Source organism: Felis catus, chromosome C2 (assembly GCF_018350175.1).
Source record: "Felis catus isolate Fca126 chromosome C2, F.catus_Fca126_mat1.0, whole genome shotgun sequence".
NCBI classification, from domain to species: Eukaryota; Metazoa; Chordata; class Mammalia; order Carnivora; family Felidae; genus Felis; species Felis catus.
In genome coordinates, this window is record NC_058376.1 from 152,238,282 (window position 1) to 152,264,912 (window position 26,631).

General features: G+C 39.8%; 1 protein-coding gene across 3 annotated transcripts in view; it reads right to left on the minus strand.

Annotated features, from left to right (window-relative positions):
- Positions 1-26,631, minus strand: part of OXSR1 (oxidative stress responsive kinase 1) — a 104,599-nt gene that overhangs the window by 20,994 nt on the left and 56,974 nt on the right. For all 3 annotated transcript variants that reach the window (XM_045037878.1, XM_011286239.4, XM_019810939.3), the window contains exons 6-8: positions 14,125-14,234; positions 9,853-9,954; positions 7,052-7,185 (exon numbers count right to left, since the gene is read on the minus strand). In XM_045037878.1, coding sequence (XP_044893813.1) covers positions 7,052-7,185; positions 9,853-9,954; positions 14,125-14,234 — 346 coding nt within the window. The remainder of the gene's footprint in view (positions 1-7,051; positions 7,186-9,852; positions 9,955-14,124; positions 14,235-26,631) is intronic.

The window sequence follows — 26,631 nt, forward strand, 5'->3', positions numbered from 1 at the left end:
GAGAAAATGATTTCTTGAGCAGCAAGATAAAATCTCAGTGTTCTCCACTTTCCTTAACGGGCTAAAAAGCAAAAAGCAGGATAAACTCGGTACAAGACATTGAGTAGAGAAGAAAACCCAAATAGAAATGTTCTGATAATAATTATTGTAGGTTCTTTGCAAAATTCATTAGTGAAATGTTTCTTTTGGAATCATAATTTCTTAGTGGCTTCCAATATACTTGCTATTATTTTCTCAAGAATATTATTTCCCAATTATATAGACAAATATCTACTTTAACAAGTCGTAAAAATAAATTTAATCTCACATAGAGGAAATGGACCAAATCAAGCTGCTTCTTGCCATGTGGCTGCTTGCCAGCCTTTCAACTTATGTAAATACATAGTCTTAAAAATAGATCTGATGGGGCCTGGGTGGCTCAGTTGGTTAAGCATCTTGATTTCAGCTCAGTTTGTGATCTCATGATTGTGAGACTGAGCCCTGCATCAGCCTCAGCACTGGACATGGAGCCTACTTAAGATTCTCTCTCCCTCTCTCTCTGCCCCTCCCCTGCTTGCACTCTATCTCAACACACACACACACACACACACACACACACACACGCACGCACGCATGCATGCAAATAGATCTCACAATTTCCTTTAAAAAATTGAAGATTCTAAAAGTAATGTATATATTCCCCAAATTGACTCTAAATTCAGTTTTTAACTGTACAGATAAAGGCATCATCACTGTCAGTTGTATAAACTTTTAAATAGTATGATTGAGAATAAAGAATAAACAATACTACACTTAAGAGACTGGACCTGATTACACCACATATCCCACTATGTAACTCTGAGCAAATCTCTTCTCTAAGGTTCTGTATTACCTACCTGGTCAAGCCCCTGAAGGCAGTGGTTCTTAAATACAACTATGTACTATTCTATCTGGGAGTTTCAAAAAAAAAAAAATCCCAACGCCCAGGCTGTACCCCATATCAATTAAAGCAGAATCAGTGTGTGTGTGTGTGGGGGGGGGCATCAGTAGTTTTTAAAATTTCCCAGGTGGTTTTAATGTGCATTCACACTTGAGAACCAGGGCTTCAAAGAAGATTGAGAAAACAGATTTGAATGTGCTATGCAAACTGAAAGTGGACTTTACCCTTCCTATGTTCTCGTTCATTATTGTACCAAAAAAAAAATGTTTTTTAATGTTTATTTTTGAGAGGGAGAGACACAGAGTGTGAGCAGGAGAGGATCAGAGAGAGAGAGAGGGAGACACAGAATCGAAAGCAGGCTCCAGGTTCTGAGCTATCAGCACAGAGCCCGACGCGGGGCTCGAACTCATGAACAGTGAGATCAGACCTGAGCCGAGGTCAGATGCTCAACCGACTGAGCCACCCAGGCACCCCCTCTATGTTCTCATTCAATCAAGATTTCAGTATGGTCAACAGTTTGCACACCACTGCTTCTTATGATTCATCCCTTTCTTCTAGGTTCATTTCCTTCTTTCTAAAGTTCTCTCTCTCTCTGTATACACACACACACACACACACACACACACACACACACACACACACACACATATATACATATATATTTAATCCAAGTTAGTTACCATATAGTGCAATATTAATTTCAGGAAAAGAATTCAGTGATTCATCACTTACATAGAAGTGCTCATCCCAACAAGTGCCCTCCTTAATGTCCATCACACATTTATCCCTTCCCCCCACCCACCTCCCCTCCAGCAACCTCAGTTTGTTCTCTGTATTTAAGTCCTACGGTTTGTCTCCCTGTTTTTATCTTAATTTTGCTTCTCTTACCCTATGTTCATCTGTTTTGTTTCTTAAATTCCACGAATGAAATTATATAATATGTTTTTCTCTAACTTATTTCGCACAGCATAATACAGTCTAGTTCCATCCACGTTGTTGCAAATGGCAAGATTTCACTTTTTGATTGCTGAATATATATGTATATATATACATATATATGTGCGTGTGTGTATATACATACATATATGTATGTATATACACACACGCACATATATACATACACACACACACACACACATATATACATATATATTTAATCCAAGTTAGTTACCATATAGTGCAATATTAATTTCAGGAAAAGAATTCAGTGATTCATCACTTACATAGAAGTGCTCATCCCAGCAAGTGCCCTCCTTAATGTCCATCACACATTTATCCCTTCCCCCCACCCACCTCCCCTCCAGCAACCTCAGTTTGTTCTCTGTATTTAAGTCCTACGGTTTGTCTCCCTGTTTTTATCTTAATTTTGCTTCTCTTACCCTATGTTCATCTGTTTTGTTTCTTAAATTCCACGAATGAAATTATATAATATGTTTTTCTCTAACTTATTTCGCACAGCATAATACAGTCTAGTTCCATCCACGTTGTTGCAAATGGCAAGATTTCACTTTTTGATTGCTGAATATATATGTATATATATACATATATATGTGCGTGTGTGTATATACATACATATATGTATGTATATACACACACGCACATATATACATACACACATACATACACACACACACACACACCCCACATCTACTTTATTCATTCATTAGTCGATGGACATTAAGGCTCTTTCCATACTTTGGCTATTGTTGATAGTGCTGCTATAAACACTGGGATACATGTGCCCCACAGAATCAGCATTTTTATATCCTTTAGATAAATACATAGTAGTGCAATTGCTGAGTTGTAGGGTAGTTCTATTTTTAAATTTTTGAGGAACCTCCACACTGTTTTCCAGGAGCGGCTGCACCAGTGTGCATCCCCATCAACAGTGCAAGAGGTTCCTCTTTCTCCTCATCCTCGTCAACATCTGTTGTTGCCTCAGTTGTTAATTTTAGCCATTCTTACAGGTTTGAGGTGGTATCTCATTGTGGTTTTGATTTGTATTTCCCTGATTATGAATGATAATGATAAAGTAAAATTTACAGTTCTTTGATAAAATGTGATTGGAAATTTTTGTCTGAAAAAATCTCAATTTCATGCTTATTCTTGAATAAGAGTTTGACTGGATGGAGAATTCTGGGTTAACAGTAATTTTCTTTCAGCATTATTCCGATATATTCTGGCCTCAACTGATTATTATTGGGGAAGTGGCTATCAGTCTACCTGCTATTCCTCAGTAGGTAATCTGCCCCCTCAGTTTGCATTTAATAGATTCTCTTTGCCTTTGTAGTTTCATGACTCATGTACAAATGGGAAAAGGGAAATACCGCTTGGAAATTTGGGGGGATGGTTCTTTAATCTGAGGATATAGGTATTTCATCAATTGTACAAAATTCTCAGCCATTATTTCTTTGAATATTGCTTCTCCCATTCTCTCTAATCTCTCCTGGAAAGTCTCTACATGTGCATGTGTATGTATGTACACGTGGATGTACATATGCATGCATACATGCACATGCAAACACACACACACACACACACACACTGAACCATCTCATTCTGTCTCCCAAATGTTCATTCTTTTCTATTTCCGTTTAAAAAAAATTTTTTTTAACATTTATATATTTTTGAGAGAGTGACACAGCATGAACGGGGGAGGGTCAGAGAGAGAGGGAGACACAGAATCCAAAGCAGGCTCCAGGCTCTGAGCTGTCGGCACAGAGCCCGACGTGGGGCTCGAACTCACAGACCGCGAAATCATGACCTGAGCTGAAGTCAGGAGCTTAACCGACTGAGCCACCAGGCGCCCCTCTATTTCCATTTTTAAAAATCTTTCCGTGTTGCATTCTGAGCCATTTCCTCAATATAGTGTAGTGTGATTCAGTAAGAGCAGGAACTCTACAGTCAAATTGTATGGGTGGCAATTCTAGCTCCAACATTTTCTGGCTGTGTGACTTTGGGCAATGGTACTTAACCTCTCTATGTTTCAGTTTCATTCGTAAAACAGCGAAGATAATAGTGTCATCCTCAAGGGATGATATATGTTAAGATGATGTACGTCCAGTGTTTACAACACTACCTGGTAACTTGATTAGGAGTCAATAAATAATTCTCTTTTTTGTGTGCTTTACTGGCTGTTCTATTTAACCAACCCATCTAAGTTTTTTTCTGAACTTGGAAATGTTCTCAACAAGGTATAATTTTGGCTTACAAACTGGAAATAGATGTTCTACAGCTTCTAGATATTTTTCTTTTTTAAAAAACTTTTTTATTTTGAAATAATTTTAAGCTTATAGGAAGATGCAAAGATACTACAGTGTTCCTACATGCCTGTCACCAGCTTCCCCTAATGCTAACATTTTATATAACCATGGTATAATTATCAAGATATTAACTAAACTAAAAATATTAACATTGCTATACTATTATAGAATTTATTTTTTAAAATATTTATATTTATTTATTTTTGAGAGAGAGCCCGTGCCCATAAGCAGGGGAGGGGCAGAGAGAGTGGGAGATACAGAATCCTAAGCAGGCTCCAGGCTCCTGTCAGCATAGAGCCCGACGTGGTGCTCAAAGCCACAAACTGTGAGATCATGACCTGAGCTGGAGTCCGACACTTAACTAACCCAGGCACCCCAATTACAGTCTTTAATATATTAATATTCGTATAACACTATAAACTATAGACTTTATTCAGATTTCCCCAGTTTTTGCTCTAACGTCGTGTGTCTGTTCTGCGATCTAATTAAGGACACCACGTTTCATTTAGTCTTCATGTTTTTTTATCTCCTCCAATCTGGGATACTTCCTCAGTCATCCCTTTCCTTACTTGTGAAGAGTGCTGGTCAGGGAGTCTGTAGCTTACTCCTCAATTTGGATGTGTCTGATGTTTTCTCACTACAGACTGAAGTTAAAGATTTTGAGAAGGAACACTTCAGAGGTGATACGCCCTGCACCTTGTATCAGGGAGTATATAATAATCAATATGCCTTCTTACTGGTGATGTTAACCTGGATCACTTGTGACAGAGGTGTCCACCAGGTTTCTCCACTCTAAAGCTACTATATTTCCTTTTTCATACTCGATTCATCAGAAGCAAAACACTAAGTCTAGCCTACGCTCAAGGGAATCCATTAAATTTTACGTTTTTGTTACTTTATTTTTCATTTCTAAGCAGCTTTGTTTTCTTGGTCACAGTCATATTCTTTTCTTATGGTTTTGATTTCTTCCATTAGGATTTTAATTATTATTATTTCTTAAATTTTTAACATTTTTATTTATTTTTGAGACAGAGAGAGATAGAGCACAAGCAGGGGAGGGGCAGGGAGAGAGGGAGACACAGAATGCGAAGCAGGCTCCAGGCTCTGAGCTGTCAGCACAGAGCCCGACGTGGGGCTCGAACTCATGGACTGTGAGATCATGACCTGAGCTGAAGTCAGACGCTTAACCGACTGAGCCACCCAGGTGCCCCAATTATTTTAAATATACTTATTTTATAGATTCTTCAGGTATCTCTGCATTATCCAAAGCTTCTGGAGCACTGATTCTTCTGTTCGCTGTGTCTGCAGACTCGTTTGCTGTGTACTATCTTACTGTGTGTTTTATAATTTCGGATTGTGATCTCTTCAATGGGGCATTATTTGGAGGAATCTCACGGACCTTGAGTTTGGAGCAGTTCGAACAGTACAGTTTTCTAGTTGCTTCTGTCAGAAATAAAACTGGCTTGGCAATAATTCTTTTTTACTCTTTAATCTTGTGGGTTCCTGGATACTATGGGTAGTATAAATTCAGACTGTCAACCTACACAATGTCCAGGTCAGAGGATTTGATTATTCAAGACAAGTTTTTGTTGTGTCTTCGTGATGATGGACACATATTTTGTTTTCTGGTCCATCCTTTTACTCAGAAGGCTGACTTGTGGAGGTCTTAGTCTTAAGCAGGGATCTCAGTTCAGATCCCCAATGGCTGGACCCAAGATCTCATTTCCAGTCCCACGTGGGAGTTTGAAATCTAACCGAGTAGGTTATTAAAAGGAACAGTGTCCCACTGAGGGCAGCCACAGGATTGGTTCATGATATTTCTTCCCTGATTTGTTTTTTTTTTAATTTGATAAATTTGTTCAGCATTTATAGGTGTTTGTGACAAATTCTGTTATTTTAGTTAATTAACTAAAGCAGAAGCAGAAGTCTCCTATCTCTTATACCAATTTGTTCAGAAACAAAGTTCTAATGGTACAAGTTTGACCTTTGCTACCTATTTTTCTTACCTTTTCTAATATTTCCAACAATAAATTCTGAAGCCCCATTAAGTATACTGAAGACATGACTTCAATTGAAATCTTTTATTTTTGTTGATCTTCACAGAAATCAAAATTTAAAAATTCTTAGTGCTAAAAAACTGACTGGAATATGTATGTGAAACAGAAAAATGAGATACAGAACAAAGTGAACCCTGGTTCAGGATCAGAAGTTTTGGATTCAAGTCCCACCTCAATGACTAGGTTGCTGGTTGACCTCACAGATAAAAGGTTATACTCAGTGACTTCCAACATATTTGATTCTGTTTAATTCATAAAGATACACACATTAGATGATCATGTTTATTCACTTACTTGGCATCCAATCTGTCTAGTGTTACCAAGTAAGGGCTATGAATTTTTGGTATGATTACTAAAATCTTTCCAATAAGGAAATACATATATGATTACGTGGCCTTAGATATAACATTGGCTATGTGTATTTCTTTTGTTATTTAAATTGTAAACAGCATTAAGATACTTGTTTGCTCATAACTTTTAAGTACAAGCTGAAAACAAGTCCTCCCACTAACTTGGCATTTTATTAACACAGAGAGTTCACAATGTACAGATTTATAAAAACGTAACCAGGAAATAGCTGAACTATTTAGAGTATACACTGTATACTAAAAAGAAGGGAGAAAGTAATTAATTCATTTCCAATCTAGTGTAATAGTCCCTGTATATTTTTTCTAAAGTTTATATTTAAATAAATATATGTGAATATGCAGAAATAATTTTCTGCACATGAATGTAGGTATGTGATACTTAGACTTCCCACAATGGTTCACATATTTGATGAAGACAAACGTAACCTTTATCTCATATTTTACCTTTTTTCTGGATCCTTTTGAAGGCACAATGAAATCATTTTCCTAAATGATTTTCCATATTTTTTCAGCATTTCTTTATCTTGAACGCCAGTTTCCAGAGAAGGAGGATCATTTTGTAGTGTCAGCATTAAAACCTGGAAGAATTTTTGATACAATATAAACTTGTGAAGATTCAGTAAAGTACTGTGGCCAAGATTCTTTTTTTTTTTTTTTTAATTTTTTTTTTTTTCAACGTTTATTTATTTTGGGGACAGAGAGAGACAGAGCATGAACGGGGGAGGGGCAGAGAGAGAGGGAGACACAGAATCGGAAACAGGCTCCAGGCTCTGAGCCATCAGCCCAGAGCCCGACGCGGGGCTCGAACTCACGGACCGCGGGATCGTGACCTGGCTGAAGTCGGACGCTTAACCGACTGCGCCACCCAGGCGCCCCTGGCCAAGATTCTTCAATATAGACAACCTCACAATACGTGAGGCTGTATTTTCTGAAAGTTCACATCTAGACCAGTTGTTTGGAACACTGTTATTTAGACCTTTTCCACACAAACAATATCCTACAGACAGTTGGCTTCCCAGGTAACAGTAACTGTTGCAAGGGCTCAACAGTATTAGCAATGAATGTCCTTTAGTTAGAAACCTTTCTTCATGGGGCGCCTGTGTGGCTCAGTCTGTTCAGTATCTGACTCTGGCGTAGATCGTGGTCTCATGGTTCCCTCTCTGTCCCTCCCCTGCTCACCCTCTCTCACTCTCAAAATAAAGAAACATTAAAAAACAAAACACAACACAACACCCCTTTCTTCAGGTCCTCTGTCCCCTTCCCTCCTTCCTTCCTTCCTTCCTTCCTTCCTTCCTTCCTTCCTTCCTTCCTTCCTTCCTTCCTTCCTTTTCTTTCTTTCTTTTTCTTTCTTTCTTTCTTTCTTTCTTTCTTTCTTTCTTTCTTTCTTTCTTTCTTTCTTTCTTTCTTTCTCTCTCTCTCTCTCTCTCTCTCTCTCTCTCTCTCTCTCTCTGTTTCAAGAGCAAGAAGGGGAGGGGCAGAGAGAGACAAAGAGACAGAGACAGACAGAGAATCCCAAGCAGGCTCTCCACTGTCAGCACAGAGCCTGATGTGGGGTTTGAACTCATGAACCACGATATAATGACCTTAGCTGAAATCAAGAGTCAGACACTTCACCAACTGAGCCACTCAGCCTCCTCCTCTGTCCCCATTCTCACACTGCCAAACTACTTTAAAAAAAAAATGTAAAGTCAGGGTGCCTGGGTAGCTCAGTCGGTTGAGCACCCAACTTCAGCTCAGGTCATGATCTTGCAGTTTGTGGGTTCAAGCCCGGAGTCAGGCTCACTGCTGTCAGCCTGTCAGTGTGGAGCCCGCTTGGGATCCTCTGTCGCTCTCTCTCTCTGCACCCCCTCGCTTGCACTCTCTCAAAAATAAACATTTAAAAAGAAAGAAAGAAAGAAAGAAAGAAAGAAAGAAAGAAAGAAAGAAAGAAAGAAAGAAAGAAAGAAAGAAAGAAAGAAAGAAGAATCCTAGCAAAATAATAAAATAAAATAAAATAAAATAAAATAAAATAAAATAAAATAAAATAACAAGTAAAACCACGGCTGATTTTACCTATTCCTGGCTCTGTTTTAACATGACCCCTTGTAATCTGGCCTTCTCTTTCCAGAATTCCTCCGGCACTTGGATCCCAGAAATCGCTGATGCTGCCTACTTAATAGAGCTACGGCCTTTTTCACTTCTCAGTCTTCCACCTTCTCTGCAGTAACTGACTATTTTGATTATTCTGTCCATCCTAAATCTCTTCCTTGTCTGACTTCCATGGCAACATACTAGCTTGAGGCACTGAGGTGTAAGTAAGGAAGGTCATATTTATGTGGTGGGATTGGGGGTGATTTGTGTTTTTCTAGACTGTGTGCCTTTTTTATAAAAGCATAAGCCATTTTTCTTTTGTTTTTTTTTAAGTTTATTCATCTGTTTTTGAGACAGAGAACACAGTGGGGGAAGGGCAGAGACAGAAAGGGAGGGAGGGAGATAGAGAATCCGAAGCAGGGTCCAGACTCCTAGCTGTCAGTGCAGAGCCTGACATGGAGCCCAAACCCCTGAACTACAAGCTCATGAGCTGAGTGGAAGTCGGACGCTTAGTCGACTGAGCCACCCAGGCACCCCATAAGCATAGGCCATTTTCTAAACACAAAGTCAACACTACTTTAAAATAAAATAGGGAAGGGGCGCCTGGGTGGCGCAGTCGGTCGAGCGTCCGCCTTCAGCCAGGTCACGATCTCGCGGTCCGGGAGTTCGAGCCCCGCGTCGGGCTCTGGGCTGATGGCTCGGAGCCTGGAGCCTGTTTCCGATCCTGTGTCTCCCTCTCTCTCTGCCCCTCCCCCGTTCATGCTCTGTCTCTCTCTGTCCCAAAAATAAATAAACGTTGAAAAAAAAATTATTTAAAATAAAATAGGGAATAAAAAGGGGTTGTAGTTAGAATTAACACTTGCTTTTCAGATTCAATTTATATTTTACTGAAATGAAATTACTAAAAGCTGGAGGTATTTCTCACTCCTAGCAAACAGGCTAACATGTATGTGTTTGACTACAATTCTGGAGTCACTGCCGGCAACGGATGAAAAGTAAACCTCATCTCCTCCCCCACCTCCTTTTGAGAAATAAACCATTCCTCTGTCCTCAAAATAGCTTCCCACTTTACAGTTATAAAAACTTATCCTTTTCAAATCCATTCACTCCTAGGATTAGTCTCTGAAAAGAAACTGGGACATGGGCTGGGGTAGGATGTTGACTGTGAACCTCACCTTCATTGGTGGATATTTATGATAAGGAGCTGCCCCGGTGGCCAGTTCAATTGCTGTGATCCCGAAACTCCAGATGTCCGCTTTGAAATCATAGCCTCGGACCTGTAAAGAACATAAAGATGTACATGATTACTTTTGCCACCCTAAAAGCACTTTTATTTTATTTCTCTTTTTAGTAATCTCTACACCCAGCCTAGGGCTTGAACCCACAACCCCGAGATCAAGTGTTACATGCTCTTATGACTGAGCCAGCCAGGTGCCCCTAAAAGTACTTTTAAAAGGAAGCTTCTAGGGGCGCCTGGGTGGCGCAGTCAGTTAAGCGTCCGACTTCAGCCAGGTCACAATCTCGCGGTCCGCGAGTTCGAGCCCCGCGTCAGGCTCTGGGCTGATGGCTCAGAGCCTGGAGCCTGCTTCAGATTCTGTGTCTCCCTCTCTCTCTGCCCCTCCCCCGTTCATGCTTTGTCTCTCTCTGTCTCAAAAATAAAAAATAAAAAAAATAAAAAAAAACGTTGAAAAAAAATAAAAGGAAGCTTCTAGGGGCGCCTGGGTGGCACAGTCGGTTAAGTGGCTGACTTTGGCTCAGGTCATGATTTTGCAGTCCGTGAGTTCAAGCCTTGCGTCGGGCTCTGTGCTGACAGCTCAGAGCCTGGAGCCTGTTTCAGATTCTGTGTCTCCCTCTCTCTGACCCTCCCCCGTTCACGCTCTATCTCTCTCTGTCTCAAAAATAAACGTTAAAAAAAAAAATAAAAAAAAAATAAAAGAAGCTTCTAATATGTATCAAGAACCACAAAAGTGTTCATAAGCTTTTTTTAATTAAAAAAATTTTTTATACTTATTTATTTTTGAGATAGAGAAACAGCACGAGCAGGAGAGGGGCAGAAAGAGAGGGAGACAAGAATCTGAAGCAGGTTCCAGGCTCTAAACTGTCAGCACAGAGCCCGACGTGGGACTCGAACCCACAAACTGTGAGATCAAGACTTGAGCTGAAGTTGGACGCCCAACCAACTGAGCCACCCAGGGGCCAAGTTTTAAACCATTAAAGTAATCTAGAGTAAGCAAAAGCTAACTATACTTGGTAACAGAAGAAGAAAAAGCAATCCCAATAAATGTTCCCCAGAAATGGTGAAATTGTTAAGTATGGGATACTCAATTAAAAGAAATGTTACATAGTCAACTAAAAGCAATGTAAATGAATTCTATATGAAAATATGGAAAATCACTTGTGATAAAGCATTTACGAAGAAAAAAGAATACAAAATTCTTCACAAGTTTTGATACTATTATAAAAGTACATCAACTATGTTTTTTAAAAATTTTTTCTTAAAAAAACATTTTTTAATGTTTATTTTTGAGAGAGACAAAGTGTGAGCGGGGGAGGGGCAGACACAGAGGGAGACACAGAATCTGAAGCGGGCTCTAGGTTCTGAGCTGTCAGCACAGAGCCTGATGCGGGGCTTGAACCCATGAACCACAAGATCATAACCTGAGCCGAATCAGACACTTATCTGACTGAGCCACCCAGGGGCCCCTCTATTTGGTTTTTTTAGGAAAAGAACTAGAACAAAATTGTTAGGCAGCAGTGGTAAGTCCTGTTTTCCAAATTTTCTATGTTACGGTATTGTTTTATCCTGTTATGGTACTATTTTAACCAGTTCCATAACTTAAAATGAAAAAAGATACAAGGAGTGTGAATATTTTCAAAGTTCTTAATGTGACCATGTTGTCAAATTTCTTTCCTTTTATACTGGCATGAGCACATTATAAAATTAAATATTTTCATTTTCCATCCTAAGCAACACAGGAGAAGAAATAGGTTGGTGGGGGTGGGGTAGGGTGGGGTGTGGTTTGAGACCTGGAATTAAAGCTCCATATGATGTGCTGCCTTGGTGGGCCTCTAATGAGCCAAGTGCAAGTTCCCCTCTCCAGTCTGTTCCCGAGGGTAAAGTCCCCTAGTCCAACAACCCTGCTTATTAACTGGACAAGCAAAGTTCCTGCTTAGCCTTGAGTAGCAGGCTTCAGCCCCCGACCAGCCCTCAGAGTTAACCATATGAGCCGATCACACCCTCACAAGGAAACCGAGGAGCACCTCACTCTCTCGATACTACAAAGCCTGTTTCCCACAGCAACTGTTTATTCACTCTCTTCCTGAATACAGCCCCATGTGGCATGCAGTGTCCTCCTCCCTGCAGCTATGTGTATATGCGACTAATAAACTGCTGTCGGTCTCACAGGCCCAGAACCAGGTGTTGTGTGTTCAGCATCAGCATTACCCTAGGGTGGGAATGCTTCCCTCACCAACAGGGCCAATACAGGCATCATAACGGAGTGAAAAGTGAATTCGGTTCTACAATACCAACTTTGATGTATTTGTAGGACATTTAGGTAAAACATCTATAGGGAGCTGGAAACCTCCACCTAGAGGCTTAGGAAATAAGACTGGCATGATATACTTTAGAAAATATAATAGGTGAGCGCCTGGGTGGCTCAGTCGGTTAAGCGTCCGACTTCAGCTCAGGTCATGGTCTCACGGTCGGTGAGTTTGAGCCCCGTGTCGGGCTCTCTGCTGTCAGTGCAGAGCCTGGAGCCTGTTTCAGATTCTGTGTCTCCCTCACTCGCTGCCCCTCCCCCGGTCACGCTCTGTCTCTATCAAAAACTGAATACACGTTGAAAGAAAGAAAGAAAGAAAGAAAGAAAGAAAGAAAGAAAGAAAGAAAGAAAGAAAAGAAAGAAAGAAAGAAAGAAAGAAAGAAAGAAAGAAAGAAAGAAAGAAAGAAAGAAAGAAAGAAAGAAAGGAAGGAAGGAAGGAAGGAAGGAAGGAAGGAAGGAAGGAAAGAAAGAGAAAGAAAGAAAGAAAGAAAGAAAGAAAGAAAGAAAGAAAGAAAGAAAGAAAGAAAGAAAGAAAGAAAGAAAAAAGGAAAGAAAGAAGATATAATAGGTGGGAAGTGGAGATGAGACACATTAGCGAGAGAAGAATTCGAGAACAAGGTCCTGGGACATAGAAGGAGAGACAGAAAAGAAGTCCGAGAAACGGCCTGACAGGGAGGGGAAGAATGAGGAAACTACACTAGGGAAGCTGAAGACGTAAATCAAGGTGGAAAGGTCCAAGTGCTTCAAATGACAGGACAACAAACAAGTAAAACAAGGAATAAGGAATGAGCATAATTTGAGAATAGCAGAGTATCCATAAGGTGGCTAGATGAGTGACATCTGACTAGTTGTTTCAGAGCAAACGGAAATGGGGTTGTGGGCAAAACCAGTCCTTCAAAAACCAGAGCAGTGAAACTACATGTACAAAGATTAGGTCATTTAATTTGTCAAGCGGAAACTACTATTGAACCAGTCTTCATTATATTATTGCTTAGGTTGTGTGTGGTAGAAATCCTGAGTTTTATATATCAGTTACAAAGATCTACAGGCTTTTTGCTGTTGTTGTTAACGGTGGACGGATCCTTAACCAAGGAACAGAGACACGGATCTCCCAAAGTTAGTGTAGCACATGTACCCCCCTACTTTTTTTTTTTTTTTAATGTTTATTTATTTTTGAGAGAGACAGAGACAGCGTGTGAGCAGGGGAGGGGTGTGAGTAGGGGAGGGGCAGAGAGAGAGAGAGGGAGACACAGAATCCGAATCAGGCTCCAGGCTCTGAGCTGTCAGCACAGAGACCAACGCGGGGCTTGAACTCACGGACCGTGAGATCATGACCCGAGCCCAAGTCGGACGCCCAACCGACTGAGCCACCCAAGCGCCCCTGTATCCCCTACTTTTTAAAGGTTCCCGTTAAGCCACCTGGCTTCTATGGAAGACCTACAGTAGTGCCTGTTTACTGAAAGAAATCCGGAGGATTTCTACTTTGGTGAAAAAGGCAAAAAGCGAAAACGGCGTCGCGCCTTTGCTCCTATAGCCAGCCGTCCCGGAGGCAGTGCGCAGAGCCGCGAGACTGGTGCCGCCCAGCTCCTTCCCCAGTGTGTGCACATCTGCTCTTTATCTCCATTTATTTTGTGCATCCAATAGCAAGATGTGTTCTCTGCTTTCAGAAAAGCCTAAAAGAGGTCATTTCTTAGGTCTGGGAACGCTAAACAATTTTTCCAGATACATTAATGGTAATTGCTTCTTCGCTTTGCACCATTTCAGCTTATCAAAGGTTTCACAGGAACAAACTGCTTTGCCTTAGTGGGGGAACCTGTATACCAAACAGAAGCAAACATTACTCCGTGTTTTCCATTCTGTAACAAAACCCTAAGCCATTTTCAAAAGACAAAACACAAAGAGTACCTGTTCCATAACTTCAGGTGCCATCCAGCAAGGAGTTCCAACAAAGGTCTTTCTCACTTTATTTCGGGTAATATCACCACCAGTTGCTAAAAAAGCACTAACCCCAAAGTCTGAAATAGATATAACAGCAAGGTATTAGAAATACGGCAACTAACACAAGTAAATAGGAAAATAATATAGCTGTAGTCCTATCCACAAACAACACATTTTCTCTTCTTTCCACTGAGGTTCTTGACTAAATTAAGACACAGTTTAACACAGACCCATCCCAACAGATTTTCGTCCTCGCTCCGATCCATTCTATTAGCGTAGTCCTTCCAGACTAAAAGTCTATACCCATTAACAGTAACCCCTCCTTCTCCTGCCCAGCCACGGGCAACCATCATTCTAACATTCGGCTTCTATGATTTTGAATACTCTTAAGGACCTCAAATAAATAAAATCATACGCTATTTGTCTTTTGTAGCTGGGTTATTTTACTTAGTATAATGTCCTCAATGTCCATCCATTTTGTAGCATATGACAAAATTTCCTTACTTTATAGGCTGAATAATATCCCACTGTGTGTATATGCCATATTTTGTGTATTCTTTCAATCGCTGAGGGACATTTGGGCTGCTTCCACATTTTGGCCATGGTGAATAATGATGCTATGAAAATAGGTGTCCTAATAATTATGTGAGTCCCTGCTCTCAGTTCTTTGGGATTCTAAACGCAGAAGTGGACCTGCTGGATTACATGGTACAGTTATTTTATGTATGTATGTATGTATGTATGTATGTATGTATGTACGTAGAACAAGGAGGGGGGAAGGGCAGAGAGAGAGGGAGAGAAAGAGACAGAGAGAAAGAGACAGAATCCTAATCCCAAGCAGGCTCCACGCTGAGTGTGGAGCCCGACACGCTCAATCTAAGGACTGTGAGATTATGACCTGAGCCAGAATTAAGAGCCAGACACCGAACAGACTGAGCCACCCAGGCACGCCGGTAATTTTGTTTTTCATTCTTTGAGGAACTGCCATATTATTTTCCACAGCAGCTGTACCATTTTCCATTGCCACCAACAGTGGCCAAAGGTTCCAATGTCTCCACATCATCTGCATTTTCTAGTCTTGGGTTTTTTGTTTTTTTTTTTTTTTTAAATCATTTTGAGAGAGAGAGAGAGATTAAGAGAGGTAGTGCACACGAGCAGGGGAGGGGTGGAGAGAGAAGCCCAAGTAGGCTCTGTGCTGTCAGCACAGAGCCCAATGTGGGGCTCCATCTCACGACCACGAGATCATGACCTCTGGAGCCAAATTCCAGAGTTGGATGAAATCAGGAGTCCACACTTAACCAACTGAACCACCCAGGCACGCTGGGGGTTTTTTGATAGCAGCCATCCTGATGGCTGCAAGACAGGATCTCACTGTAGCTCAAATTTATATTTCCCTAATGATTAGTGATGTTGAACATCCTTATGTGCTTATCAGCAATCTGCGTATCTTCTTTGGAGAAATATCTACTTAAGCCCATATTCTTAAAGACTCTATTTAAACTAAAAACAAAAATAGTTCACCATTTTTCCTATCCTGTATTCCTGCCTCTGGCAACCACCAATCTGTTCTATCTATGAGTTTGTGTCTAATATAAAAAAATTTTTTTAATGTTTATTCAATTTTGAGAGACAGAGCACGAACAGGGGAGAGGCAAACAGAGAAGGAGACACAGAATATGAAGGAGGCTCCAGGCTCTGAGCTGTCAGCATGGAGCTGGATGCGGGGCTTGAATTCATGAACCGTGAGATCATGACCTGTGGCGAAGTCAGACACTTAACCGACTGAGCCACCCAGGTGCCCCATTGTGTCTAATACATATATTAGGTTTCATTTCATTATTTGTCTGACTTATTACACATACGACAAAACCCTCAAGGTCTATCCATATTATCATAAATGGCAAAATTTCATTATTTTCTATGACTGAATAGTATTCTGTTGTATGTATACACCACAATTTATCCATTCCAAGACCTCTGTCAATGAGATTACCATCTATGTTTTCTTCTAGGAGCTTTACCATTTCAGGTCTTACATTCAAGTCTTTTTTTTTTTTTTTTTTAACACTTATTTTTTGAGAGACAGAGACAGCGTGAGCAGGGGACGGGCAGAGAGAGAGGAAGGCATAGAATCCAAAGCAGGCTCCAGGCTCTGAGCTGTCAGCACAGAGCCCGATGTGGGGCTGGAATTCACAAATGCGAGATCATGACCCAAGCTGAAGTCAGACGCTTAACCAACTGAGTCACCTCGGCGCCCCACATTCAAGTCTTCGATACATTTTGAGTTAATTTTTATCTACGGTGTGAGACAGTGATCCAATCCAGCTTCACGTTTTTGCATGTGGCTGTCCAATTTTCTCAATACCACTTAATTAAGATACTGTCTTTTCCCCATTGTATATTATTCGCTATTGTAAATAATGCTGCAATAAACATGTATATTTCGTTTTGAGTTAGTGTTTTTATTTTCCTCAGATAAATACCCAGAGGTGGAATTACTAGATCATACAAAAGATCTACCATAAATTTTCTGAGGAACCTCAATACTGTTTTCCATCGGCTGCACCAATTCACAGTCCCACCAATAGTGCATAAGGGTTCTGGTTTTCCCACATCCTTGCCAGTGCTTGTTATTTCCAGTCTTTTAGATCATAACCATTCTAACAGGTGTGAGACATCTCGATGTGTGTGAGGTTCTGATTTGCATTTCCCTAATAACTCATTTATCTGTTGGCAATTGTATGTCTTCTTCGGGGAAAATGTGTGTTCAGATCTTCTACCCATTTCTTAATCAGATTGTTCATTTTCGATATTGAATTGTAGGAGTTCTTTATATATTTTGGATATTAGTCCCTTACGAGATATATGACTTGTAAATATTTTCTCCCACTCAGTAGGATGCCTTTTCATTTTGATATCCTTTGCTGTATAGATTTTTTTTTTATTTAAAAAGAATCGTTTTTAACGTTTACTTGTTTTTGAAGGAGAGAGGATGTGAGCGGGGAAAGGGCTGAGAGGGAGACACAGAATCTGAAGCAGGTTCCAGGCTCTGAGCTGTCAGCACAGAGCCTGACACAGAGCTCAAACTCACAATCTGTGAGATCATGACCTGAGTGAAGTTGGTCGCCTGGTCGACTGAGCCACCCAGGCATTCCTGTACAGATTATTTAAAAAGATTTTTTTTAATGTTTATTTATTTTAGAGAGAGAGGGAGGGAAGGAGGGAGGGAGGGACAAAGAGGGGGAGTACAGGGGATCTGAAGCAGGGTGTGCTGACTGCAGAGAGCCCGATGCAGGACTTGAACCCATGAACCATGAGATCATGACCTGAGCTGAAAGTTGGGATGCTTAACTGACTGAGCCACCCATGCGCCCTGCTGTGCACATTTTTTGCTTGATATTCCTATTTGTTCATTTTTTGCCTTAGCTGCTTTTGCTTTTGGCATCAGATTCAAAAAATCACCAAGACCGTATCAAGAGGCTTGCCATCCATGCTTTCTCTTAGGTATTTTATGGTTTCATGCCTTACATTCTTTAGTTCAATTTGAGTTAATTTTTGCATATGATGTAAGATGGTGTTCTAGCTTCATTCTTTTACTTGTGGCTGTTTAATTTTCTCAACACCATTTATTGAAGAGACTATCCTTTCCCCCTTGTACACTCTTAACTCCTTTATGATAAAATTAATTTCCTATGTCTGTATGGGTTTATTTCTGGGCTTTCTTTTCTGTACCATTAATCCATATGTCTGTTTTTATGCAAATATCATACTGTTTTAATTAATGTAGCCTCATACTATACTTTGAAATCGGGGAGCATGATGCCTCCAGCTTTGTTCTTTCTTAAGACTGCTTTGGCTATTCGAAGTCTTTTATGATTCCATACAAATTTTAGGATTGTTTGCTCTATTTCTCTGAAAAATGACATTATAATTTCGGTAGGGGTTACAGTGAATCTGTATATTATTTTGGGTAGTACATTTTAACAATATGATTTCTTCCAATTCATAGGCAAAGAATATCTATGTCTTCAGCTTCTTTCTTTAATGTCTTGTAATTCTCCATATACTGACTGGTCTTTCACCTCTTTGATTAAATTTATTACTAGGTATTTTACTTATTGTGATGCAACTGTAAATAGGATTGTTTTAATTTCTCTGATAGTTCATTACTAACATACAGAAATGCAACATATTTGCATGTACTGATTTTGTATTTTGCAACTTTACTAAATTAGAATATTGTAACGGTTTTCTGATGGGAGTCTTTAGGGTTTTCTATGTTCAATATCAAGCCATCTGCAAATGGTGACATTTACTTCTTGCTTTCTAATTTGGATGATTTTAATTTCTTTATCTTGCCTAACTGCTCTGGCTAGTACTTCCAACTACATTGAATAAAAGTGGTGAGAGTAGGCATCTTTTCCTTGTTTGTGATCTTATAGGAAATGCTTTCAGCTTTTCGCTACTGAGTATAACATTAGCTGTGGGCTTGTCATATATGGCCTTTATTATGTTGAGGTATGCTCCCCCCTATACTGGCTTCATTGAGAATTATAAATGGATGTTGAATTTTGCCAAATGTTTTTTCCACACGTTGACCTGATACAATTTTTATCCTACATTTGGTTAATGTGGTACATCACATTGACTAATTTGCAGATGTTGAACGAACCTTGCACTTCTGGAATAAGACCCACTTCATCAAGGTGTATGGTCCTTTTAATAATGTATTGCTGAACTGAGTATACTGATATTTGTTGAAGATTTTTGCATCTATGCCCACTAGAATACTAGCCTATAATTTTCTTGTAGCGTTCTTGTCTGGTTTGGTATCAGGGTAATGCTGCCTTCATAAAGTATGTTTAATGTTTCCCACCTCTTCTATGTTTTTTGAAAGAGTTTGAGAAGGATTGGTATTAGTTCTTCTTTCAAAGTCTGGTAGAATTCACTAGTGAAGCTGTCTGGTACTGGAGGGTTCGGAGGTTGTTGATGACTGATTCAACCATTTTACTAGCAACTGTTCTGTTTAGGTTTTCTATTTCATGATTCAGTCTTGGTAGGTTGTATGCTTCCCGAAACATATCCATTTCTTCTAAATTGCCCAATTTGCTAGCATATAATTGTTCACAGTAGTTTCTCATGGTCCCTTCTATTTCTAACTTTTTTTGTTCATTTCCTTGAACCCTCTTTTTCTAGGTGAATCTAGCTAAAGGTTTGTCAATGTTATCTTTTCAAAGAACTCTTAGTTTCAATGATCTTTTCTATTGTTATTGTAGTCTCTATTTCATTTATTTCTGTACTAGTCTGTTATTTCCTTCCTTCTGCCAACTAGGTTTCGTTTGTTCTTCTTTTTTCTAGTTCCTTGAGGTATAAAGTTGTCTGAGACTTTTATTTCTTGGGGTAGGCATTTATCCATGATGTACTTCCCTTGTAGAGCTGCTTTTGTTTTCAGAACCAAGAGATTGGTGATTTGGGCAGGGGATGGGAATTGGGAAAAGAACTGCTTTTGCTGTATCCAATAAATTTCATATGTTACACTTCTATTTCCATTTGCCACAAGGTATTTTTTTTTTCTTCTTTGACCCAGTGGTTGTTCAGTAGCATGTTGCTGAATCTTCATATAGCCCTACATTTCCCCATTTTCTTCACATAGTTAATTTCTAGTTTCACACCACTGTGGATAGAAAAAATGCTTGATTTCATTTCAGGCCTCTTAAATTTATTAAGACTTATTTTGTGGCCTAATATATGATCTGTCTTGGAAAATGTTCCATGTGTACTTGAGGACAGTGAATATTCTGTTGCTTTGGGATGTTAAGTCTAACATATCGTTTAAGGTTGATGTCTCCTTATTGATTTTTCTGTCTAGATGATCTACCACACTCTTATTATATTGCTGTCTACTTCTCCCTTTAGGTTTGTTAATATGTACTTTACATAATTAGATGCTTCTATGTTGGGGGCATGATTTTTACAGATGTTTTATCCTTTTTTTTTTTTTCTGGACTGACCCCTTTGTCATCATGTAATGCCCTTCTTTACCTCTTATTACAGTCTTTATTCTGAAGTCTACTTTGTCTGATGTATCTACTTCACTTGTGATTTTTGTAATCTGAATCTTCTCTCATTTCTTCTTAGTCCACTGAGCTAAAGGTTTGTCAATTTTGGTGACCTTTTCTAAGCATCACCTCTCTACTGTTTTTTCTGTTCTCTATTTCCTTTATCTCTTCTCTAAATTTTATTCTTTCCTTCCTTCTACAGCTTTGGGTTTAATTTGCTATCTTATTAAAGTATCTACAGCTATAAACCTGCCCCTTAGCCAACAGTTTTGCTATGTCCCATAAGTAGTGATTTTGTTCTCATTCATCTGTATTTTTAGATTTCCCTTGTGAAGCCTTCCTTTATCCATTGGTTGTCTGAGTGTGCGTTATTTAATTGCTACAAATTTGTGACACTTTTAGTGTTCTGCTACTAATTTCTAACTTTATCCACAAGGGTCAGAGAGGGTATTTTGTATGTTATCTTTTAAAATCTACTGGGACTTAATATGGGGCCCAACATGGTCTACCCCGGAAAATTAACTCGTGTGCACTTAAGACGAACATGTATGCTGATCCTGTTGTATTGTGTGTGTGTCCATTAGCTCCAGGCGGTGTACTGTATTAAATCTTTCATTTCCTTATCTCCTGTCTGTTGTGTCCATTATTGTGGAGTACTGAAGTCTCCCACTACTAACGTGGAGCCATTCTCCCTTCAATTCTCTATTTCCTTCCTATATTTTGCTAGCTATGTTATTATGTATATAAATATTTATAATTGTTACATCTTTTTGCTGTATTGAACCTTTTGTTAATGGGTAATGTCCTTATTTGTTTTTGTTTTTTTTAATTTTTTAAAATGTTTGTTTCTGAAGGAGAGACAGAGCGTGAGCGGGGGATGGGTAGACAAAGAGGGAGACACAGAATCCAAAACTGGCTCCATCAGCAAAAAGCCCGACACAGGGCTTGAACTCACAAACTGAGCTCATGACCTGACCTGAAGTCAGCTGCTTAACCAACTGAGCCACCCCGGTGCCCCTGTTTGGTAAACTTTTTTCATTTAAAGTTTATTTTCTCTGATATTAGAATAGCCACCTCTGCTCCCTTTTGGTTACTATTTGCATGGAGTATCTTTTTTCCATCCTTTCACTTTCTTTTTTCTTTTTTAATGTATTTTTTTTTTCGAGAAAGAGAGAGAGAGAGAGAGAGAGAGAGAGAGAGAGAGAGAGAGAGAGAGAGACACTGTGGGCAGGGAAGGCGCAGATAGAGAGGGAGATACAGTATCCGAAGTAGGCTCCAGGCTCCGAGCTGTCAGCACAGAGTCTGACGTGGGGCTTAAACTTACAAACTGTGAGATCATGACTTGAGCCAAAGTTGGATGCTCCACCTGAGCCACCCAGGCACTCCATCCATCCTTTCACTTTCAATGTATTTGTGTCTGAGATCTAAAATTAGTCCCTTACAGAGAGCATATAACTGGATTAAGTATTTTGTTTAATCTGTTCTGCCAATCTGTCCTTTGATTGGAGAGTAATCAACTTACATTTGAAGCAATTACTGATAAGGAAGCACTAACTTCTGTCATTGTGTTGTTTTCCATGTCTTCTAGTTTTGTCCCTCATTTCCCACATTACTTTAGTTACTTTTTGTTGTGAAAGGCTTAATTTTTTTCTCATTTCCTTGTGTTTATATTCTATAACTGTTTTTTTTTTTGTTACTACAGAGATTACATTTAACATTCTAAAGTTATAACACTTGAATTTGAATTTATACCAGTGTAGAGGTGCATGGATGGCTCAGTCAGTAGAGTATGCAACTCTTGATCAAAATCAAGTGGTAGTGAGTTCAAGGCTCATGTTGGGCATCGAGATTACTTAATTAAAAAAAAAAAAGTGTTTTTAAAATCTTGAATTTATACCAGGCTAACTACAATAATACAAAATCTCTTCTCCTTTATAGCACTATGGCCCTGTTGGTTGTTATCACAAAATTATAACTTAATACACAGTGTTCAAATATGAAATGATAATTCTTCTAAATATATTGGTCTCTTAAGCAGAAAATATGTTTTGGAATCACAAACCAGTTAACAGTAATGACTTTTAGACCACTGTTTTTAGTAATGTATTCATGTACAAAACAAAAGGTGAAGTCACAATCCACCATTACAATAATACTAGCTTTTATAGTTGCCCATGTATTTACCTTTATGAGATCTTTATTTCTTCATACTGCATCAAGTTACTGTCTAGTGTCCTTTCATTCCACCTTGTGGGACTCCTGTGATCATTTCTTGCCAGCAGATCTATCAGAAACAAAGTTCCTCAGCTTCTGTTTATCTGGAAATGTCTCGATTTATTCCTCACTTTTAAGGAGGATTTTACCAGATATAGAATTCTTGATTGACAATTTTTTTTTTTTTTTTTTTTTTTTTTTTTACCACTTTGAATTCACAGGCCCACTGCCTTCTGGCTTCCAAGGTTTCTGATGAGAAATCTGCTAACTGCCTTATTGAGGATCCCTTGATTATGAGGAGTCATTTCTATCTTCCTGCTTTCAAGATTCTTTGTCTTTGGCTTTTGTAAGTTTGATTATCCGGAGTCTCTGTGTAGGCCTCTTAGAGTTCATCCGACTTGGAGATCACCGAGCTTCTGGGATGTTTATATCCATGTTTTCCATCAAGTTTGGAAAGTTTTCAACACTTATTAATTCAAATATTCTCTCTGCTCATTTCTCTCTCCTCCTTCTAGGACTTCCCACATGTGTATTGGTCTGCTTGATGATGTCCAACAGATCCTTTGAGCTCTGTTCACTCTTCTCCAATCTTTGTCCCTTCTGTTTCTCAGACTATACTTTCCATTTTCCTACCTTCAAATTCATCAATTCTTTTTTCAGCCAGCTCAAATCTCCATTTGCATTTGAATCCTTCTAGTGAGTTTTCCATTTTGTAATACAAGTTGTTGTACTTTTCAGCTCCAGAATTTCCTTTTTGTTTTTAGGTTCTCTCTCCTTATTCCTAATTCCATTTTTGTTCGCACGTTGTAGTCCTGAGTTTGTCCACATCTTCCTTTAGTTTTCTTTGTCTGGCAGATCTGCTGTCAGGTCTTTTTCAGAGACAGTTACTGTTATTTTATTTCCTTTGAATGAGCTACACTTTCCTGTTTTGTTGAATGCCCTGTGATTTTTTTGTTAAAAACTGGACATTTGAAGCTAGTGATATGGCAATTCTGGAAATCAGATTCTCTCCCTTTCCCAAAGTTTGAGGCTGTTTTGGTTATTGTTTTTATTTTGGCTGTGATAGGCTGTCTCTGGTCAAGCATCAGCCTGAAGTATAAACAAGCTCTTCTCAGGACTTTTCTGTACCTTTTCCTGGAATGTGCAGTCATTTTCCAATTTTCCTCATAAATGTAACTGTTTTTTAATGTCTGGCTCCAAAAATGGGAAGACGAGAAAACAGAAGGCCAGGAAAAAAGATGCTGGCCCTTACAGTCCCCTGGAAGTCACTCAGAGGGGACAGGGTGCCACAACAATGGCTGTCTGCCTCTTTATCTGCGGCACTGTGAGCGGAAGCAGCAACCCGTGATCAGAACACAGATCCATGATATTTAGAAGACAGGGCCCACTGTGCCCACTGTGGGTCGCACAAGCTGTCTGCCAGCTGCTCCAGAAACATGTGTGCGGTTGCCTGCCAGGAGGCCGATGGGTAGGGGACAGGAATGGACTGAAATTAACCGCAATTTACCTTCTGAGCCTTCCCCTAGAGCTGGCAAGCCTTGCAAGGAACTGCAGAATTGTAAAATACAGTAGTTACATCAGACAGATTCTGCTGGTTCAGTTTTTGCCCAGGTGTGGAGAGATTCCTGGTGTTTCCTATTCTACCCCCTTCCCAGAATCCACTCTTCTTTAGTTTTTGACCACTTGGTTTTGCCTCTCTGAACAACACAGCATAACTGTGCCTGGTTTTGAACCTATATAAATGAAATCACATGCCATATATTCTATTTCAACTGTTTTCTTTCACTTTATCTTTTTATCATTAATGCTTTCAAATGCAGTTGTAATTCTATCCATATTCATCACTATATAGTATTCCAATGTACAAGTTAACCATAATTTATTTCTCCGTTCTACTAACGAAGGGCACTGGGACTGTTTCAAACTTTCAATGCTCTTGAACACTGTGCCACATGTAAGCATAATCTTCTCCACGCCATACATCCAGAAGTCAAAGTTTTAGGGGCGCCTGGGTGGCTCGGTCGGTTAAGCATCCGACTTCGGCTCAGGTCATGATCTCACGGTCCGTGAGTTCGAGCCCCGCGTCGGGCTCTGTGCTGACGGCTCAGAGCCTGGAGCCTGTTTCCGATTCTGTGTCTCCCTCTCTCTCTGCCCCTCCCCTGTTCATGCTCTGTCTCTCTCTGTCTCAAAAATAAATAAACATTAAAAAAAAATTTTTTTAGAAGCCAAAGTTTTAGGGTATGCGTATTTGAACTAATTTATTCTCCCACTATTGGAATATGAGATTTTTTTCCTTGCTTTACACTGATACTAACCACTGTGCTGTCAGATGTTTTTGCCAGGTCATCTAGTATAACTTGGTATCCCAATACCATCTGACAGGCATACCTTATTATTTAATGCTTCTCTGTACTATGTTTCACAGATACTGTGTTTGTTAGAAATTGAAGGTCTATGGCAACCCTGCACGCAGCAAGTCTACGGGCACCATTTTTCTAACACTTGCTAACTTCTGGTCTCTGTGTCACATTTTGATAATTCTTGCAATATTTCAAAGTTTTTCATTCATCACTGCATTTACTCTGGTGATCTGTGATTAGTGATCTTTTGATGTTACGATTACAATTGTTGGGGTGCCACAAACCAGGCCCTTAAAAGGTGGTGAGCTTAATCAATACATGTTGGGTATGTTCTGACTGCTCCATTGACCAGCCATTCCCCCATCTCTCTCCCTCTCCTCTCAGGCCTCCCTGTTCCCTGAGGCACAACAATATTTCAATCAGGCCAACTAATAACCCTACAAGGGCCTCTAAGTGTTCACGTGAAAGGAAGAGTCACACAGCCTCTCACTTTAAATCACTCAAAAACTAGAAATGATGAAGCTTAGTAAGGAAGGCATGTTGAAAGCCCAAATGGGCAAAAAGCTAGGCCTCTTTCCATCAGTTAGCCAAGATGTGAGTGAAAAGGGAAAATTCATGAAGGAAATTATTGCTGACATGGAGAAAGTTTTAGTGCTCTGGCTAGAAAATCAAACCAGCCACAACTTCCCTGACACCAAAGCCTTATCCGGAGCAAGGCCTTAACTCTCTTCAACTCTAGGGAGGCGAGAGGGGTGAGGAAGCTGCAGAGAGAAGTCTGAAGCCAGCCGAGGTTGGCTTAAGGGAGGAAGCCGTCTCTAGGACGTACAAGTGCAAGGTGGAGCAGCAAGAGCTGATGCAGCAGCTGTAACGAGTTACCAGAAGATCTAGGCAGGTTAATTCACAAAGGGGGCTACCCTGAACGACAGAACTTCAATGCGGACCAGACAGCCTTCCTGTGGAAGAAGACGCCACCTAGGACTTTTTAGCTAGAACCAACTCAATGCCTGGCTTCAAAGTCTCAAAGGACAGGCTAACTCTCGTTAGGGGCCAATGCAGCTGGTGACTTTAAGTTGCAACCAATGTTTATTTGCCAGTCCCAAATTGCTAGGGCCCTTAAGAATGATGCTAAATCTACCCTTCCTGTGCTGGAACAGTAGAATAACAAAGCGTGGATGACAGCACATCTGCTTACAACATGGCTTACTAAATATTTGAAGCCCACTGTTGAGACCTACCGCTCAGAAAACAAGATGCCATTCAAAACAGTACTGCTTACCGACAACGTACCTGGTCACCCAAGAGCTGCGATGGAGTCGTACAGCGAGATTAATACTGTTTTTGTGCCTGCTAACACAACACCCATTCTGCAGCCCGTGGATCAAGGAGTTAATTCTGACTTTAAGTCTTATTATTTAACAAACACATTGTATAAGGCTAGGGATTCCTCTACTGGGATCTGGGCAAAGTAAACTGAAAACGTTCTGGAAAGAATTCACCATTCTAGATGCCATTAAGAACATCTGTGATTCATGGGAAGATGTGAAAATATCAACATGAACAGGAATTTGGAAGAAGTTGATTCCAACACTCATGGATGACTTTGAGGGGTTCAAGACTTCAGTGGAAGATGTACCTACAGATGTGATGGAAACAGCCTGAGAACTAGACTTAAAAGTGGAGTCTGAAGATGTGATGAATTACTGCAATCTCACGATAAAACCTGAACAGTGAGGGACTGCTTCTTACGGATGAGCAAAGAAAACGGTTTCTTGAGATGGAATCTATTCCTGGTAAACGTGCCGTGAAGACTGTTGAAATGACAACAAAGGATTTAGAATATC